The sequence below is a fragment of the Trachypithecus francoisi genome, unplaced genomic scaffold, assembly GCF_009764315.1.
Source record: "Trachypithecus francoisi isolate TF-2019V2 unplaced genomic scaffold, Tfra_2.0 Lachesis_group13, whole genome shotgun sequence".
Lineage (NCBI taxonomy): Eukaryota > Metazoa > Chordata > Mammalia > Primates > Cercopithecidae > Trachypithecus > Trachypithecus francoisi.
Genome location: NW_022681458.1, coordinates 83511280 through 83531086, shown reverse-complemented (window position 1 = coordinate 83531086; position 19807 = coordinate 83511280). Strand labels below are relative to the sequence as shown.

The 19807-nt window shown below is 45.7% G+C and overlaps 1 protein-coding gene across 9 annotated transcripts in view; it reads right to left on the bottom strand.

Moving 5' to 3' along the window:
- WDSUB1 (WD repeat, sterile alpha motif and U-box domain containing 1) overlaps positions 1-16712 on the bottom strand; it is a 68745-nt gene extending 52033 nt beyond the window's left edge. The window contains exons 1-3 of one of the 9 annotated variants that reach the window (XM_033231398.1): positions 16539-16712; positions 5023-5444; positions 1991-2175 (exon numbers count right to left, since the gene is read on the bottom strand). In XM_033231398.1, the coding sequence (XP_033087289.1) occupies positions 1991-2175; positions 5023-5420 (583 nt within the window). In that variant the 5' untranslated portion in view covers positions 5421-5444; positions 16539-16712. Of the gene's footprint in view, positions 1-1990; positions 2176-5022; positions 5445-16155 lie in introns of all 9 variants that reach the window. The other 8 variants (XM_033231404.1, XM_033231407.1, XM_033231402.1 and 5 more) reach the window with 8 other exon arrangements.
- Between the last annotated feature and the right edge of the window lie 3095 nt (positions 16713-19807).

The following is a 19807-nucleotide window of genomic DNA, read 5'->3' as shown; positions in this document are numbered from 1 at the left end:
CATGTATCAATTTGTTTCAGAGAATTTACTCATAAGGTTAAGACATATTTCAACAGCAACACTGAAGAAACTGAAGAAGGCACGAAGATTAAAACTACACCGAAAGAAGTGTACAATATGTTCTAAAGGCAGGGTGGGGATGTGGGTGTCATTTCAGAGTCTCGTCTAGAATTCTCTGCCTGGTTTAGTGAGCCTTTCCTGACCCCAGAAGCTGCCAATCTCTCTAAATGCAGGACAAAAAAGCCCTTATTTTCATTCTAATATTAAAACTAATATAGTGGTCTTTTCATTGGAAATCTATCTTCAGATCATTTAGAACCAAAAAAGGAACCTAGATCTCTCCACACTTATATAATTCACCAGATTCATTGAGTGCCTACAAGATGTGGAGAAGGATCACAGAAATGGAAGCAGTGACTTGTTACAAGCTGTCCTTAGAGTAAAATAGTACAGAACAATATATTAAAAGAATAACTGTCTTAATTAAATTAGGGAGGCAGTTTAACATAAGAATGGGTTTATGAAAAGAAAATCTATTATTTCAGCAAATCATTAAAAGGAATCTTACTCATCAATCTACATTTCAAGGCCTACTCTGTATCAGGTACAATGAAGAAAAGAGATCCAGGCCCTGCCTGCCTGGAGCTTACAAGCTAATAGGAAAAACACCATTAAATATTATCCATATAAATATAGAATTAAAACTTGTGATAGTATTATAAAAGAAAAATAAAGCATGCAAATAAAAGACTATATCAAAATTATACAGATTTAGTATAGGAGTTAAGAGCAGGAGAGGCTTATCTTTAGTGATTTTCAGCCAAATTCTAAAGGACATAACAGCAAACCAGGTAAAGGGTCTGCACGTAAAACCCTTGGAAAAATCTTAGAAACATTCCAGGAATTAAAGAAGGTCAATGTGGCAAAAAATGCATGAGGCCAAGAGCAATTTGAGATTAGGGGGAAGCAGAACATGTTTTGCTTTAGGGATCTGGGATCTTAATCATATATTAACAAGCCACTGATGGGCTTGAAAAGGAGGAAATACCACAATCTTCCTGTCTACTCTGTGGACCTGTTTTGTCCAATAAGGCAGTGACTGGCCATATGTGGGTACCAAAGACTTGAAATGCAGCTAGTCCAAATTGAAATGTACTATCTATAACATACATACCAGATTTCAAAGACTTAGTACAAAAGATAAAGTATCTTAATAATTTTTATTATCAATTATTGAAATTACATTATATACTGGGATATACTGTTAAAATTAATTTCATCTACTACTACAACATTTTAAATTTTCCTAAGTGCCCTGCAGTACATTGTTACGGACAGCACTGGTCTGGCAACAAGACTGCAGGGGGACAAGAGCTACAGAACTCCCATCCACTAACACGGAAAATGAAAACTTTAAAGAAAGAACTTTTCAATTCACTGTACCTATTTAAAACCAAGAGACTATATTCAGGAGCTCTGTTTATTTCTAAAAAATCAATTCTGTTGGCAAACATTTTACAAATTTAGCTTTTGGAAGATTAAATTAGTAAATGGAAAACATAGCTTCCATTTCCAATTTTTAAAGTTTACATTTCTACTTCAATAGCAACATAGTGTTTTTTTCTTTTTTTTAACCGCAATCCTGTCAATAGGGTTAGGTCCTCTAAATTGCCGTATCCAAGGAATCTGAATCTGTTGTACCAATTTGAGTCACCCCCTGCATATAATAAAGGATGTAATTTTCTTGCAGGAAACTCCAAGCCCCCTCCCTCCCCCCCACAAAAAAGAAAAGAATGTGATTTTCTCATATATTTTTTCAGATTTCATTTTGGTCAAAAAAGAGAGAAGGATAATCCCTTTACAGGAATAAATTAAGAGGGCTCCTCACTCTACTAATGATAACATACAGAAGAATAAAAGAACAACAAGTCATATACAGCACAAATTATAAACAGGAATTTCTAGCGCTTAAAAGAATAAAATAACCAACCAGAAACTGGCTGTGAAGAAAAATCGCAGCAGGTAATTCCAAGATCATGTGCTTTTTCACTATGCAGACACCTCATTTTATCATCCCACACTGTTAAATCACCACATGAGGAGCCAGTGACAAAGAAGCTTCCATTAGGAGAAAATGCACATGCCGCCAAGGAACCATCTTTAACACTACCACATCTGAAATAAAAGCAGAAAGTGGGTTTTCATTCCAGAGTATCTTTTACTTTATACCACAGTCTCTAACAGCATCTTGATACAGTAAAAAGAGAATAAATGGCTATAACAGATCTAGAGAGAAAGGACAACTGATGCCTACAGAAATAAAATCTCATTTATATGCTATGAACTGAGATACACTGTCTAAAAGCAAGGGAGGATTTAAATACCCTCCCTTAAACATTTTAACTGGTATGTTCAAGCTTAAATTACAAACCAAAGTCCACATATCTTCATATTTTTGCACAGGGCAAATCAGTATAAACACATTAAAATCTGTAAAACTTAAACCAGAAAAGCAATGACAAGCAACATCAACTACAAACATATTTTTTTTAAAAGGTAAGATAAAACTATTTTTATTGGAAAATATGTTATTGGAGTCAAAGGTACTTTCAATGTCTGTATTAAAAATTACCCTGAAGCAATGGTGAGGTCTTCAAATATAAATTATTCATGAAAGGAAAATGTTGTGGGCAAGTTAAAATTATGTTAGGAAGACAGAGAGGCACTGTGCTGAAGATATTAATATTAGATCAGTTAGGAAAAATAAGCTGTTAAAAACCCAACAATTAACACACTGTCCCATCCAGCAGGGTATCTATCATTTATATATAATTAATTACATTCTTTACAGATAGTTATGCTATAGAGCCAGAAGTTGTCATTGGATAAGATTCCTTAGCTGACAGCTGGATTTCAGGCATATAAAAAAGATATTTGGCCTAAGTGTTTATCAACACCACTTAAAACACATCACCCTCTTCAACCCAGACCTAAGCTTAAATGAGCAATAGTTGTTGACCAACTGGCATTTGTGCTCTGAAAGATGCTGGGAGAAGGAGGAAGGGGAGGTACATACACTAGGCTATTTTAATTGTTAATTACTTAAAAGTGCATGGTTTCTAATGTTCTTAATGTCATCTAAAAGGGTTAACTTTTTTTTTTTGAGACCGGGTCACTCAGTCACTCAGGGTGGAGTACAGTAGTGCAATCCTAGCTCACTGCAGCCTCAAACTCCTGGGTTCAAGCGATTCTCTCACCTCAGCCGCTGGAGTAGCGAGGACTACAGGCACACGCCACCACGCCTAGCTAATAAAAATAACTTTTGCTATGTATATTTTGCCACAATATAAATAAATGTGAATAGTTTTAATGTTGTTAAATTGCAATACATTACCAATGTAATTAATTGACTGTTTTTTTCCCAAAAGAGTCTTTCTGGTGAGTTTTTGTTTGTTTTTTTTGGTTTTTTTTTTTTTTTTTTGAGACAGAGTCTTGCTCTGTGGCCCAGGCTGGACTGCAGTGGCTGGATCTCAGCTCACTGCAAGCTCCGCCTCCCGGGTTTATGCCATTCTCCTGCCTCAGCCTCCCGAGTAGCTGGGACTACAGGCGCCCGCCACCTCTCCTGGCTAGTTTTTTGTATTTTTTAGTAGAGACGGGGTTTCACCGTGTTAGCCAGGGTGGTCTCGATCTCCTGACCTCGTGATCCGCCCGTCTCGGCCTCCCAAAGTGCTGGGATTACAGGCTTGAGCCACCGCGCCCCCGAGTTTTTTTTTTTTTTTAAGAAATGATAAATAACACATCACCACCACACCAGGCATGAGGTTCTTTCTTCTGGGCTTGCTCATTCACCCAGCAAGAATTGCAGTCAGAGAAATAACTGCATCTCTTAGCTGAGCTTTACATACTATTACTTTATTATTTAAAACACTTGGGCCGGGCGCAGTGGCTCATACCTGTAATCCCAGCACTTTGGGAAGCCGAAGCAGGTGGATCACATGAGGTCAGCAGTTCAAGACCAGCCTGGCCAACATGGTGAAACCCGGTTTCTATTAAAAATACAAAACATGAGCTGGGCGTGGTGGCGGCAGTCTGTTATCCCAGCAACTCGGGAGGCTGAGGCAGGAGAATCACTTCAACCCAGGAGGCGGAGGTTTCAGTGAGCCTAGATCGCACTATTGCACTCCATCCTGGGCAACAAGAGCAAAATGCTGTCTCAAAAACAAAAGAAAACACTTAAACTACAAGTGACAAAAATAAAGCCTAACACAAGTATACATACGTAACAAACCTGCACGTTATGCACATGTACCCTAGAACTTAAAGTATAATTAAAAAAAAAAAAGAAAAAAAAAAGCCTAAATTTACTGAACCTTCAAACTGTTGCATTAACTCTTACAATTAAAAAAAAAAAAACCATAAAAATCTCACAAGGTTAACTCTTAATTTTAAGATTGGAAATATAAAACTCTCAGAGCTAAGCAAATCTACTATAAGAATCATATTAAACATCTCTCTGGGTATTTGACCTTTAGAAGGCCAGTTACAAATTTTTTTTTTGTTTTTAACAGAGTCTCGCTCTGTCTCCCAGGCTGGAGTGCAATGGCGCAATCTTGGCTTACTGCAAGCGCGGTCTCTCAGGTTCACGCCATTCTCCTGCCTCAGCCTCCCAAGTAGCTGGTACTACAGGCGCCCGCCACCACACCCGGCTAATTTTTTGTATTTTTAGTAGAGACGGGGTTTCACTGTGTTAGCCAGGATGGTCTCGATCTCCTGACCTCGTGATCCACCCTCACTGGCCTCTCAAAGTGCTGGGATCACAGGCGTGAGCCACCGCTCCCGGTCCAGTTAAAATATTTTTTCTTGTGCTACCTGAAAACTATTGGCTTCCTAGGGTCATCGAAATATTTTTCTTTTTTTCTACATCACTTAGACTGTGCAGAATATCAAAATATTTTGCTTTCAGCTTTTTTTAAGTACACCTAGTCAACAGGATTAAAACAGGAAGGATTTAAATATCCATACCTATATAACTTGTATGACTGTGCATTCCACAAAACCACAGTTCCATCAGCTGCCCCTGATGTCAAATACCTGGAGTCTGGGGAAAACTGGCAAACCCTCACGGGGCTGCCACTAGGCTGTTCCATCACTGCCAACATCTGTCCATTTTCAGTATTCCATAGGACAGTGGTACCATCTGTTGAACACGATGCCAAAATATGTCCTGAAGGGGAGAAACAGCAGCAGTGGACAGCATAGGTGTGAAACTTCAACGGAGAGTGTGGCAGTTCAGTAAAGTCATGTAACGAGTACAAGCGAATTGTTTTGTCCAAGGAGCAAGTAGCCAAGAGGGAAAAGGAGAAGGCACAGCAGTTGACATCGTCACCATGATCAGCTAATGTGTGAATCAGTTTCACCATGTTCTTTATTTGAAGTAAAACGGCCTGAAATTTTTAAGCAGATAAAGGTTATTTATTCTAGGAATCAGACAAATGCAATTTGAATCTATATAAAAGGGCCAAAATGCTTTAATCTGCTCAATGAATGCTTCTGCATCAACATTTTAAAGCAGTGGTCCCAACCTTTTTGGCAGCAGGGACCGGTTTCATGGAAGACAATCTTTCCCTGGACTGGGGTGCAGGGGATGGTTTTAGGATGAAACAGTTCCACCTCAGATCATCAGGCTTTAGATTCATAAGAAGCACACACCCTTGATCCCTAGCAGGTGCAGTTCACAATAGGGCTTGTGGATACCTGTAGCCCCAACTACAAAAATTAGCAGGGTGTGGTGGCGTGTGCCTGTAGTCCCAGCTACTTGGGAGGCTGAGGCAGGAGAATCCCTTGAAGGGAGGCGGAGGTTGCCGTGAGCCGAGATCACCCCACTGCACTCCAGCCTGGGTGACAGAGCGAAACTCCATCTTAAAAAAAAAAAAAAAAAAAAAAGAAAGTAAGAAAATCTAACACCGCAGCTGATCTGCCAAGAAGTGGAGCTCACTCATGCCCTCACCTCCTGCTGTGCAGCCCTGCTCCTAACAGACCATGATGGGTACCAGTCCTCAGTCCTGAGGGTTGGGGAGCTCTGTTTTGTTTTTGTGAGACAGGGTCTCCCTCTGTCACCCAAGCTGGAGTGAGTTCTCAGCTCACTGCAACTCCTGCCTCCCAGGTTCAAGTGATTCTCTCACCTCAGTCTCGCGAGTAGCTGGATTACAGGCATGCCCCACCACGCCCTGCTAATTTTTTGTATTTTTAGTAGAGATGGGGTTTTCCCATGTTGGCCAGGCTGGTCTTGAACTCCTAGCCTCAAGTGATCTACCCGTCTTGGCCTCCCAAAATGCTGGGATCATGGGCGTGAGCCACCGTGCCCAGCCAAGGGAGCTCTGTTTTAAAGGACAACCTGTTACCTGGGATAAGAACAATTTGGAGAAAAAAAAAAAATCTATTAAGACTATAACCTCGGATTTTCACAACCACCTTTGTTATACCAATAAATTTCCACAATTCCTCAAAAACAACCTTGTCAAATAACTTCAAACTGATTTGATGTTGAGCTTTCAAAACCTAAGGTGTTTATTTCACCTTTGAAGCCTTTCTCATAAGGAGTTCTCAAAAACATCCCATTCCAGATCTGCTCATCTCAACTCAAAAAGTATTTTCTATTCTAATAACGATCTTAGCTGCTCCCTCCACAGGATGGAGCCAAGGTTATCTGCTCCGCCTTTAAAATGAAACTGTACGACTTGCTCTTAAAAAAACCAACAAAAGTCTCATTGAAAATTTATTAATAAGGGGCCATGTTGAAAGCTATCCTACCATGGTTTGTCATCCTGTCTGATAAACAGTAATTATACAAAAGACTTGAGGTGAGGAACCACCTCTGAATGAATCAAGGAAACCAAGAAAAGAAAACCTAAGAAAGTCAAAAAATGAACTTAGCCAGACCACATTCAAGAACAAATTTACAAATTTAGAATAAAATCAAACTCCTCACTATGGCAAACAAAATCCTATATAATCTTATTGTATGGATGAATGGAGGCAAGATGGTGCACTTCCAGGTTCTTCATCCCCCCCAACTTTTCCCGCACGCGCGAAAATGCAGCCTGCAACCCGGGAAGGTGCACACCAACTAGGCATGCGCCAGGTGATGTCAATCCGAAGAGACCAAGATTTACCTGGTCGCACCTGCGGAACGCCCCCTGACACGCCCGTGCCCCGCCTATTGCCCTCCCACTCCTAGAAAAGCCACTCCGGAGGGACGCCACGCGCGGCCTTCCTCAGTCCTCCACTCCTGTCGGGATGTCAGGACTGCAGGAACTCCGTCCGAGAGCCCCACCGGGGGACTCTGTCGGCCTTCTTTGCCGGAGGCCGACAGACCTCTTCCCCACACCTTAGGTGACCAAAATAAACTTGCAGTTTTGCTCCTACACTTGCCTACTCACTGGTTCTTTTGTGCCTGCTCTGGTGGTCTTAGAAAAACAAATCAGTTGGTGCCGAACCCGGAAGGAGACCCCTCCTCAGGGCCCCCAGGGTCTGGGGAGCCTCCTCCTCCTCCTCCTCGTTCCACGCCACAGACGGACCAGGACCTGAGACCCGCTTCCCTCACTCTCACGGCCTCTCTGGGGTAAGTGCCCTTGTCTCCTCTTTACCTCCCTCGGCCAAAGTCCTGTGCAGGTCCGAGGTCCATTTGGAGCCACCAAGTGGCTCGGGAGACCCGTTCAGGACGGAGACGTCCGCCTGAAGGTAATCTCCACTTTGGCTTCAAGAGCCTCCAGTCTGTCTCTGCTGGTTGCAAAGGACGCTTTGAAGCCAGGCAGGGATCCATTTCCATTTCCATTGTGTCCATTGTGTCAGTAAAGAGGAAACAAATGGGAACCCCCAGTCCAAATTTCCAAAGAGCACCCCCTTGGGGTGCCTCCTAGCCAATTTAAAAACCTTACAGCTCGAACAAGACCTTAGAGGAAGAGGTTAATTTTCCTTTCCACTGTGGCGTGGCCCCGATACAAACTAGACAATCAGTCTCAGTGGCCACCAGAGGGCACCCTAGATCGCAATGTTCTGACCGACCTCAGCAATTTCTGCCAGCGGTTAGGCAAGTGGTCTGAATTACGTACATACAAGGCTTTTGGGCCTTACGCTCTCGTCCCGACCTGTGTAGCCGGTGCTCTTCGGCCCAAGTTATGCTAGCCAAGGACGCCGGCTCACAGGAACCCGAAAAAGAGGAGTCTTCATTCCTTTCTGTTCAGCCGGAGGATCTAGGGTTTCCCTCACTTCCACCCTATACTTCTCCTCCCTCCGCCCGGACTCCTCCTTCCTCTTCCTTACCTACTAGTAATCCACTCAGTCCCGTGCTTCCTTCGGGGCCCCCAACTGGCTGTCTTGAGTCTCCTATCTCTGCACATACCCGCTCTAAGTGCCCTGCTGATGCCTCCACTCCTGCCCCACACCCTCCTACAGTGTTAGCGCCTTTGCGAGAGGTGGCTGGGGCGGAGGGGGTAGTCAGAGTACATGTCCCTTTCTCACTGGCCGATCTTTCCAAAATTGAGAAGCGTTTAGGTGATTTCTCAGCTAATCCTACCATATACATAAAGGAATTTAGATACCTTTGTCAGGCCTATGATTTAACTTGGCATGACCTCCAGGTTATCCTAACCTCCACCCTAAACCCTGAGGAGCAAGAGCACATCCTAGCGGCCGCCAGGCAGCACGCCAACCAACTACATTTAACTGACGCCGCCATCCCACTAGGGGAGCAAGCAGTCCCCTCGGCAGACCCAGACTGGAACTACCAAGCAAACCAGCCTGGGCGCCGTAGGCGAGACATAATGGTTCAGTGTTTATTGGCTGGTATGCAAGCAGCCTCAAACAAAACTGTAAATTTTAACAAATTAAAAGAAATTATTCAAAATCCAGAAGAAAATCCAGCCGCATTCTTAAATAGGCTGACTGAGGTTCTAACCCAATATACCCGGTTAGATCCGGCCTCCCCCACAGGGGCCACCATTTTGGCGTCTTATTTCATTTCTCAATCAGCTCCTGACATTCGTAAGAAACTTCAAAAGGTAGAGGATGGTCCTCAGGCACCAATACAAGACCTGGTTAAATTAGCCTTTAAGGTCTGTAACTCCAGAGAGGAGATGGCTGAGGCAGTGCGACAGGCAAGCCTCAAACAGAAGGCCCAGCTCCTAGCAGCGGCTTTACAGCCCAGTTGTAACCCCAGACTAGAGAGCACACACCCCACAGACTCCAAGTCCACGAAAGGAGCCTGCTATAAGTGCGGCAAGGCAGGACACTATGCCAACAGGTGTCCGCAAGGTCCCCGAGTTCCAACGCAGCCTTGCTATAAGTGCAAGGCGTCAGGACATTGGGCCAATGAATGTCCTAACCCTCGTCCACCAGCAGCCCCCTGCCCTGCTTGCCAGCAGGGAGGACACTGGAAGTCTAATTGCCCCACCCTGAGAACAGGTGCTGCGTCTCCACGTGACCCCCTTTCCCAGGATCCTGGGAGCTCCTTCCAGCTCCTACATCTGGACTACAACTACAACTGAAGGTGCCAAGACTCGGGGACCCCCATCACCCTCGCCGAGCTGCGGGTAACTCTCCTGGTAGCGGGTAAGACAATTAATTTTTTAATAGATAGCGGGGCTACCTATTCTGTTTTGCCGTCCTTCTCTGGACCTAGCCTTCCATCTGATATCTCTGTAGTAGGAGTAGACGGAAAGCCATCCACCCCACGAAAAACTCCACTCCTCAGTTGCTGCCTGGCCAACAACTACTTTGCGCACTCGTTCCTCATTATACCCTCATGCCCTACCCCCTTACTAGGCCGAGACATCCTGAGCACCTTAAAGGCCTCCATATACATTCCCACCAACGCATCCACTCCCCTTCAACCCCCTCATGACCTGTTGCTCATGCTTTGTGCAAGCGCACACGCTCCTCCTATGTCTCCCTCACCCCCCATCTTCCCTATTTCTGTACACCCTCAAGTGTGGGACACTTCCACCCCGGTCATAGCTGCCCACCACCCACCAGTTCTCGTCAAGCTCAAAGATCCCACTCATTTCCCAAACCGCCCCAATTCTCTCTCTCTCCAACACATCTACAAGGTTTAAAGCCAATTATCACGCGACTACTTAGCCAACATATTCTTGCCCGCACACATTCCCCCTGTAACACTCCAATACTTCCAGTTAAAAAGGCAGATGGAACGTATAGGTTAGTACAGGATCTTCGGCTAGTCAATGAAGCCACCCGTCCCACGCACCCTGTAGTTCCCAACCCTTACACCCTTCTGTCCCATATCCCCACCAATTCTACTTATTTTACTGTGCTAGACCTTAAGGATGCTTTCTTTACCATACCCCTACACACAGACTGCCAGTTCCTTTTTGCTTTCACATGGGAGGACCCAGACACACATACCTCCACTCAACTGACGTGGACAGTCCTCCCACAAGGGTTCCGGGACAGCCCCCATTTCTTTGGTCAGGCCTTAGCAAAAGACCTTGCCTCCTGCCCTCTCACTAATAGCAAAGTTCTGCAGTATGTAGATGATCCTAATCTGTAGCCCTACCAAACAAGACTCTCTTCTAGACACTGCAACCCTCCTCAACCATTTAGGCTCATTAGGTTATAGAGTATCTAAACACAAGGCCCAAATTTCTTGCCAAACCGTCATATACTTAGGAATTGAAATCACCCCAACAACCCGGTCACTAACTACCGACTGCATGGCCCTAATACGTAACCTTCTTCCCCCTCAAGATGCAAAAGAAATTCAATCCTTCCTAGGTCTAATAGGTTTCTTCAGACATTGGATCCCCAATTTTGGAATCCTAGCCAAACCTTTATACGCCACAGTTAAAGAAACCCCACATGGGCCTTTGTCCAACCCCAAGTTAATCTCGATTCATTTCACCCGCTTAAAAGCTTGCCTTCTCTCACAACCCACTCTCTCACTGCCTGATTTCCAGCGTCCCTTCCAACTCTTTACAGATGAAAGGCAGAAAGTGGCAGTTGGTCTCTTAGCCCAGCCTGTCGGTAACACCCACCGTCCTGTGGCCTATCTATCCAAACAGCTAGACCCAACTGTACAAGGCTGGCAACCCTGTCTGCATGCGCTAGCAGCGGCAGCCTGCCTGACCCAGGAAGCAAAAAAGCTCATTAGAGGCAGTAATCTAACAGTCCTCTCCACACACCGTCTTCAGGATCTCATCTCTCATAAAAGTATTAGCCACTTAACTCCATCCCGTCTCCAACTTTTCCATCTCTTATTCATAGAAGACCCCACTGTTACTTTAGAAGTTTGCTCCTCTCTAAATCCAGCCACTTTACTGCCAGACTCTCTTAAACCACCCATACTAAACATTCTTGTCCTGAGGTTCTGGAGGCTCAACCCCCAGCCACCTACACTTGCATGACCAGCCCCTTCAGAATGCACAACTAACCCTATTTGTGGATGGCAGCTCCTTTATCAACCCTCAAGGAATAGACAGGCAGGATATGCAGTAGTTACCTCTTCCACAGTTTTAGAGGCAAAACCCCTACCACAAGGGACCACATCACAGCAGGCAGACCTCACTGCACTAACCAAGGCACTCCTACTATCAAAAGGAAAAACAGTAAATATATATACAGATTCTAAATATGCTTTTCTAATCGCACACACCCATTCAGTCATCTGGAAAGAGAGAGGGTTTTTAACCACCGGCAGTACCCCTATTATTAACAAAAACCAAATACTCAAACTACTAGATGCACTGTCGGCACCTTCCAAGGTAGCCATTATACATTGTAAAGGGCACCAAACTTCATCTAACCCAGTAGCAGCTGGCAACAATTTCGCTGACGTCACTGCCAAGTCAGCCGCCGGATTTTCCACCTCTAAGCCTCCTTCTGCCTGTTTTCTCTCCCCCCAGTATGCCCCTAATTACACTCAGGAAGAAAAGGCTAAGCTATTACAAAATCCAACAGCCAAACTAACTACAGGTGACTGGATATATATTGATAACAAACTAGTTATTCCTGAAACACAACTCCATACCATTCTAACAGACATACATAATTCTTTACATATAAGACCCAAAGCCTTATATGATCTCCTAAATTCCCTCCTCCACTGTCCAACACTACAAAAACACTTATAATCAACCAGCAGTGCTCTACCTGCCTAAAGGCAAATCCTCAAGGCGCACTGCATAATCCCCATCCCAGCCATCAACTCAGAGGACACCAACCAGGTGAAGAATGGCAAATTGATTTCACACATATGCCAAGACATAAAAAATTCAAATACCTCTTAACCCTTGTGGACACCTTTTCAGGGTGGATCGAGGCCTATCCTACCACAGGAGAAACCGCTAACATTGTTGCCTCTATACTCACTGAACATATTATCCTAGGTTTGGCCTCCCGGTCACTCTTCAATCCGACAATGGTCCAGCATTCATCTCTAAGGTAGTCCAACAGGTGGCAGCCCTCCTACACATCACCTGGAAACTCCACATCCCTTATAGGCCTCAGTCTTCTGGTAAGGTAGAAAAGGCTAACGGACTCATCAAACAGCAGCTCACCAAACTCTCAATCGAAACCCGGCAGTCGTGGGTAACTCTCCTTCCCTTAGCCCTGACCCGGCTGCGGGCAGCACCTCGAAGCCCAACAGGCCTCAGTCCGTTCGAATTAGTCTACGGACGGCCCCTAACCCTCCAACAAATACCTTCCCTGCCAGCCCCTTTGGCGAACTACCTCCCATATCTCACTCTTCTCAGACAAATCCTAAGACAACACGCTGAGTTAGCACACCCTCCTCCAACAGACGCCTACAACCCACATCTCTCCCTCAGTCCCGGAGACCAAGTATACATAAAAGATATCCAAGCCAAAGACTTACAGCCTAGGTGGAAAGGCCCATACATTGTCCTCCTGTCTACACATACAGCAGCAAAACTCCTAGGACACACGCATTGGATTCATATTTCCCAGCTAAAAAGGGCCCCCACCGGGAACAATCAGTGGACGTCAGTTCAACTTTCCCCCACTCGCCTCAAACTTACAAAACTTTAACTAGTTCATGCTCCCTGACCCCTGGCGCTTAGCTCGCTTTCTCACCATCCTCTACATAAACCTATCAGACTTTCAATACATAACCCCAGACCCATATCTACCTCCAGACAATAGTCCAGAGCAGTGGTTTTCCCGTCTCCTAACCTTCATCAAACATCTCCAGTGGCAAGGGACACTCCGTGACTACACTGAACATGAAGTCTCATTTTATACTTATATTGCTGTTTCACTCACACTCAGACCTTTGCTAGTCCGCCTACTGTATGGCAATTTTTTTCTCATCACTGAAACTTGGCCACAAAACAGCCGAACACACTCAGTAGTACATAGTTCTGCCAGTTGTCTTCCTTAAGGCTATCAAACTTCTCTCCGCACAATAGAGACCCCCTTCTCATGGCTCACACTTATCCGCCAAAGGCTAAACTTAACCTACACTGTGAATATAACCAATCTCTCCCACTGCTTCCTCTGTGAGGCTTTAGAAGGCCCCCGCCTAGTGGCAGCCCCCTGCCCATGGCCTTCAACACAACTGGTCTCTCTCTAAAACTCTTAACCATATAGCCATTAACGGATCCCTCTATGTCCCCGTGTCCTTGGTCCCCAGTCTAACTTTATACAGCCAGGCAGAAGTAGCAGAGCTTTTCCAGCAACTTTCCATGCCACTACGCCACTTCCGTCAAAAACGGGCTGTTTTCCTCCCTCTAGTTATTGGAATCAGCTGAAAGCCTGGCCTCCCGGCAGCGCCAAACTACCTCAATAGTCCAAGTAGCTGCCCAAAACAGGCGAGCCCTAGGCTTGTTTACAGCTGAAAAAGGAGGCACTTGTCTCTTCCTTGGAGAAGAGTGCTGCTATTATGTTAGCAAGTCAGGCCTAGTAGACACTAACATTCAAACCCTCAATAAAATAAAAACTGAGATACAGAACCTTAATACCCCAACCTTGCCGGGACCTTCCTTCTGGTTTTGCCCATATTCCAACAAATGCTTCCATACCTCGTTCCTATACTAATACTGTGCCTTATTTTATTCTTCATCCGTACGTCCAAATGCCAACCATGGGCCCCGACCTTAACAGCGCCCCTTAACAGCAGGAAGTAGCCAGACAGACCACGGCGCCCCTTTATCACTATTATCAATAAAAGGTTGGACTGTTTGGATGAACGGAGGCAAGATGGTGCACTTCCAGGTTCTTCATCCCCCCCAACTTTTCCCGCGCGGGAAAATGCAGCCGGCGACCCGGGAAGGTGCACACCAACTAGGCATGCGCCAGGTGATGTCAATCCGAAGAGACCAAGATTTACCTGGTCGCACCTGCGGAACGCCCCCTGACACGCCCGTGCCCCGCCTATTGCCCTCCCACTCCTAGAAAAGCCACTCCGGAGGGACGCCACGCGCGGCCTTCCTCAGTCCTCCACTCCTGTCGGGATGTCAGGACTGCAGGAACTCCGTCCGAGAGCCCCACTGGGGGACTCTGTCGGCCCTCTTTGCCAGAGGCCGACAGACCTCTTCCCCACACCTTAGGTGACCAAAATAAACTTGCAGTTTTGCTCCTACACTTGCCTACTTGCTGGTTCTTTTGTGCCCGCTCTGGTGGTCTTAGAAAAACAAATCACTTATATAATCAAAATCCTATATAATTCCCGCCTGCCCACTTCTCAGATCTCAACTCTGGTCAGTCTCCCTCTTTTCTTTCCAGCCTCCTTGGTCAAACAGTCTTTCGTCTCCATAAAGCGGTTTTCTCGAGCTTAAATGCTCTTACCTCTGCTCTTCGGATTCTATTTGTCATTTAGATCTCAATTTCAGTGTCTCTCCTCAGAGAGGGTTTCTGTATTTAAAGCAGCCACTTTCTAGGCTAGCACATCACCCTAGATTCTCAGCAATTACCACCAGCATCGGATATTTGTTAAATTGTCTCCCCCGACTAGGATGTAAATTCCAAAGGACTAGGGACTTCGCCATCTTGCTCATTTCTGTATCCACACCATGTAAAACTGTCAGGCACCTAACGTACTTACATAAATATATGTTGAATATTTATTTTGCTCAAGCCCAATTGAGTTCCAGCCTTTAAATAATCTATATGTAATATGAAATCAGAAAATCTACCAAGACTAAATATATATATATACACACACACACCCACACACATAACTGACAGAAAATTGGTGTAGAGGCAAAATCAGCTCTGAAAGGGGCAGGTATAACCTTGACTTGTAAAATTGATAATCCTGTGTCCTACTCTTATTTACGGAAATACCTCTACCAAGAAAAATAAATAAAAGTCTGGGTGCGATGGTGCACACCTGTAGTCCCAGCACTTTGGGAGGCCGAGACGGGTGGAACACTTGAGCCCAGGAGTTTGAGACCAGTCTGGGCAACAAGGCAAGACCCCATCTCTCCGAAAATAAAAATAATTAGCTGGGTGTGGTGGCGAACACCTCCAGTCCCAGCTACTTCAGAGGCTGAAGCGGGAGCATCGCTTGAGCCCCGGAGGTGATGACTGCTGTGAGCTGTGACTGCACCACTGCACTCTAGCCTGGGCAACAGAGCAGGACCCCATCAATCAATCAAACAAATATTAAGGCATAAGGACCATGCCTTTCCCCAGCATAATCTTTTCCTTTTTAGGATAAATTCAGTCTCTTTTTTTCGAACATGAACTCCAATAAAGCCTAAAAACCAAACACGAACATTTCTGGTAGACTATCCCTGTACTGTTGCATTGAAAACAATTAAGACCAGGTGGTGCTTTCTGGAGAGCTCACAAATCCCAGCTGTGCAAGTGCGCACAGGTGATTGTCCAAACAAACTTCCGCTCCCAGCCCCCTGTGGCACTCAGCTCCCTCTGCAGTTCCAGTGGATTTAGTGGAAGCACCGAGCCACCTTCGGCTGAACAGTTTGTTTTGAAAAAGCTCCCAGGCCTACCCAGGACCTGCCTGGGGATGTGGGCGTCCCCTTGGGCCTCTGCTGTCACGCGAACAGTAAATTACCGGGCACGCCAGGTCAGCTGGCCAGCGTACACATATGGATCCCATCTCATCCAAAGCAAACCTGAAAGGTGCCCAGCGCTCTCAAAATAAAGTCCGCGACTTACACCCCCCACGCACGAAAGACCAGGAATGTGCCCCACTCCGACAGCGGCCGGGCCTCTGCGGACGGAGCGACCCAGGCAGGAGGGCAGCTTGGGAGGCAGGAGGGCAGCTTGGGAGGCAGGGAGCTCACCCGCAGGGGGCTTCCTTCCACCCGGCGCCAGCACGCCCGCCCTAGCCCCGGGCCAAGGGTGCACGAACCACGCGTCGCTGCGCTCAAAGTCCCGGCCGGGCCCTGCTGCGCAGTTAGAACCGGGAAATGGAGGGTTCAGATGCCCCGCGCGAGCAGGCCCCGCGCGAGCAGGCCCCGCCGGCTAAGCCCAGCCGAGCTCCCCCACCTGCCGCCGCTGCCGCCGATGAGCCGGCCTATGGGCGCGGCCCCTCTCACCTGCAGGGCCCGGGGCGCGCGGGATTGGCTATCTGGTGCCCACGGGTCACGTGCCGCGCAGGTGAGGCGGGCGGGGCGGGGCCCTCTGAGACCCAGAGCCTGGGGACCAGGCCCCGCCCCGCGAACGCCCGCGGAGACCCAGTTGGGGAGGGAACAGGCCTCGCCCCCGGGGCCGGCCCTTGAGGCGGCGCATGCGCGCCCTTCCGTCCGTACTGCGAGTTCCTCCCCGGCTTCTGGCTCTAGGGTCAAGGCTAGTTCAGGCTTGGAAAGGGGCTGCCATCCTAGTTCTCTTTTGCTAAAGCTGTGATGGCAAGGGCTAGTGATCGCCTGAAACGTCGTTTTAAAGGGGCGTTGCATCGACTGTTCGGCCATCCCTGCTGAAAGTTTTTACCCCTTTCTCCTATTCTCCCCCGTGCCCTGTGTTCTCCGAGGCCGGTCTCCCGGATTGGCCTTCTCGGTTTCGGCCACCCTGGGCGGTCCGTGACTTGTCTTCTTCTGCCCTCGCCTCCGCACTCTGGTTCCCCCAGAGGTCTCTCCCGGGCAGGCTGCCTGCCCCGGGCCCCAGCCCTGCCGCTGAGTGGGTATCCTGAGCTCACTGGAACCCCAGACGCCTTTTCTTCAGCCTTTCCCAGTGCGCCGCAGTGGCTAACGGCAGACGGATTTCCGTGTGTCACTTACTACAAAGTGGCCCTGCCAGTCCTTTTTAAGATAAAAATTATCCAGAAAAAAAAGTTCCTGGGCAAGTTGCCACTTGTTAACTAAATGCACAACATAGTGTGGGACTATGTTCAGATGAAAATCAAAGATGCAGAGAGCTTTTATTTTTAATCCGTGAGGAAACATTAAAAATGTATCAACCTGTGGAAACCAAAGTTACATTTGAAGAGTAATGACCTAAAATGCTCACGTATAAAGATGAAATTGAGACCGTGGGAAACTATTTGTAATGAAAAAGACTAAGGGGAAAGGGGAGATCAAAGTTAATGATTTTGTGAAGCTCTTGGTAATTTTTTAAAATTAGCGGAGTGCATCATGATTGAGACTTTGAACACCAAATTGCATTCCAAAGTATTGCCAAAATAGTATTTTTCTAAAAACAAGTTTTTGATTGTATAAATAATAGAGCTCTCTGTAGAAAACACAGAATATATAAACGGGAAAACAGTGAATAATTACACCACTGAGAGATAATGCACTCAGATAACATTTTCTCTCAGTCTTTCAGAAAAAAACAGTAATTTTACAAAAAGTCCTGGAAAATGCCTTTTTAAACAAACTTGTGTCATGAGCTTTCCCCATGTCTAAAATTTCATTAGCTTTTTTTTTTTTCCTACTTAATGGTCTACATGGAAACATACCATAAATGATTTAACATTTTCCCTGTTGCTGAATGGTTTCAACATTTTTGCTCTTAGTATAAATAATGCTGGATTAAATATCTTTGTACCTAAATCTTTTTTTCTTGTAGCCTCAATATAATACCACGTTGTGTACATAAATGTTTTTCCATATTTATGAATATGTACCTAGGATAAAAATTGAAATGGAGGCCAGGTGCGGTGACTTACGCCTATAATCCCAGTACTTTGGGAGGCCAAGGTGGGTGGATCACCTGAGGTCAGGAGTTCGAGACCAGCCTGGCCAACATGGTGAAACCCTGTCTCTACTAAAAATACAAAAAATTAGCCGGGCATGGTGGCATGCACCTGTAATCCCAGCTACTCAGGAGGCTGAGGCAGGAGAATCTCCTGAACCCGGGAGGCTGAGGTTGCAGTGAGCAGAGATCGCGCCATTCCACTTCCAGCCTGGGGGATAGAGTGAGACTTCGTCTCACAAAAGAAGAAAAAAAGGAAATGCAATCACTGGGCAAAAAGGTGGAGACAGTTTTAATAAGTAACACCACACTGCTCTTCAGAGAGGTTGCACAGTTTACACTCTCAGCAATATGTAGTTGTGTTTGTCTCTCCACTTTCTTGTCAAACTTGAGGGATACCTTTTTTATCTACACTAATTTGTGTGTGAGTGTTTTTGTTTGCGAGATGGACTCTCGCTCTGTTGCCTAGGCTGGAATGCAGTGGCACGATCTTGGCTCATTGCAACCTCCACCTCCCGGGTTCGAGCGATTCTCGTGCCTCAGACTCCCAAGTAGCTGGGATTACAGGCACCCACCACCACGCCCGGCTAACTTTTTGTATTTTTAGTAGAAACAGGGTTTCACCATGTTGGCCAGGCTGGTCTCGAACTCCTGACCTCAAGTAATCTGCCCGCCTCAGCCTCTGTCTACACTGATTTGATAAGCCAAATTGGTTATAATATTCTTTAAGTAAAACATGTAAAAGAAGCCTGTGACTACACCTGCCAGTAGTTTAGCACCATGACCTCAAGTCCAGTATAGTCAGCTTTGCCTGTCCTACAGGGACAGGCAGTTTCAAAGATAGAAGCCTCATTGAGGCTGGTCTCCAGACAACAGGTTTGCAGTTTGGGAGATGTTAACTAAAATATCTTGCCAATATACTATAGAAACAGAATTTATAAAGATAAATTTATAAGAATTTATAGATTTGTAAAGTGAACTGGTACAGGAGAGAGTGTTAAAGTAGTTAGACCTTTCATTTGGAATATTAACGATTTGAATGTTTTATGCATTCCTTACCTTAATTGTGTAGCTGTAAAAATCTTATTTCAGGCTGGGTGCAGTTACTCACACCTGTAATCACAGCACTTTGGGAGGCCAAGGTGGGCAGATCATTTGAGGTCAGCAGTTCAAGACCAGCCTGGCCAACGTGGTGAAACTCCGTTTCTACTAAAAATACAAAAATTAGCCAGGCATGGTGGTGCACACCTATAATACCCACTCAGGAGGCAGAGGCAGGAGAATTGCTTGAACCCGAGAGGCAGAGGTTGCAGTGAGCCGAGATTGAGCCACTGCACTCCGACCTTGGCAACAGAGTGAGACTGTGTCTCCAAAAATAAAAAAAAAGGAAAAATAAAATCTTATTAAAGGATAAAAATCCCATTTTGTCATTAATTTCTTGTTCTACTCCTTAAAATAATGCTACTTGAAGAATATAGAAAGCAATTTTAAATGATACATTTAAAGAAAAACCAACTTTTTAATGAAATAGTAAGCAATACCTGTCAAAATACAGTGGCAATGGGAACAGAATAGATGTGAAGCAATGAGTGAGCCACCAATTACTAAAATGTGTGGTCCTGAGTAAACAAGAGCTTAAAGGAGAGATGAGAGGTGCCTGTGAAATCGGAAAAGG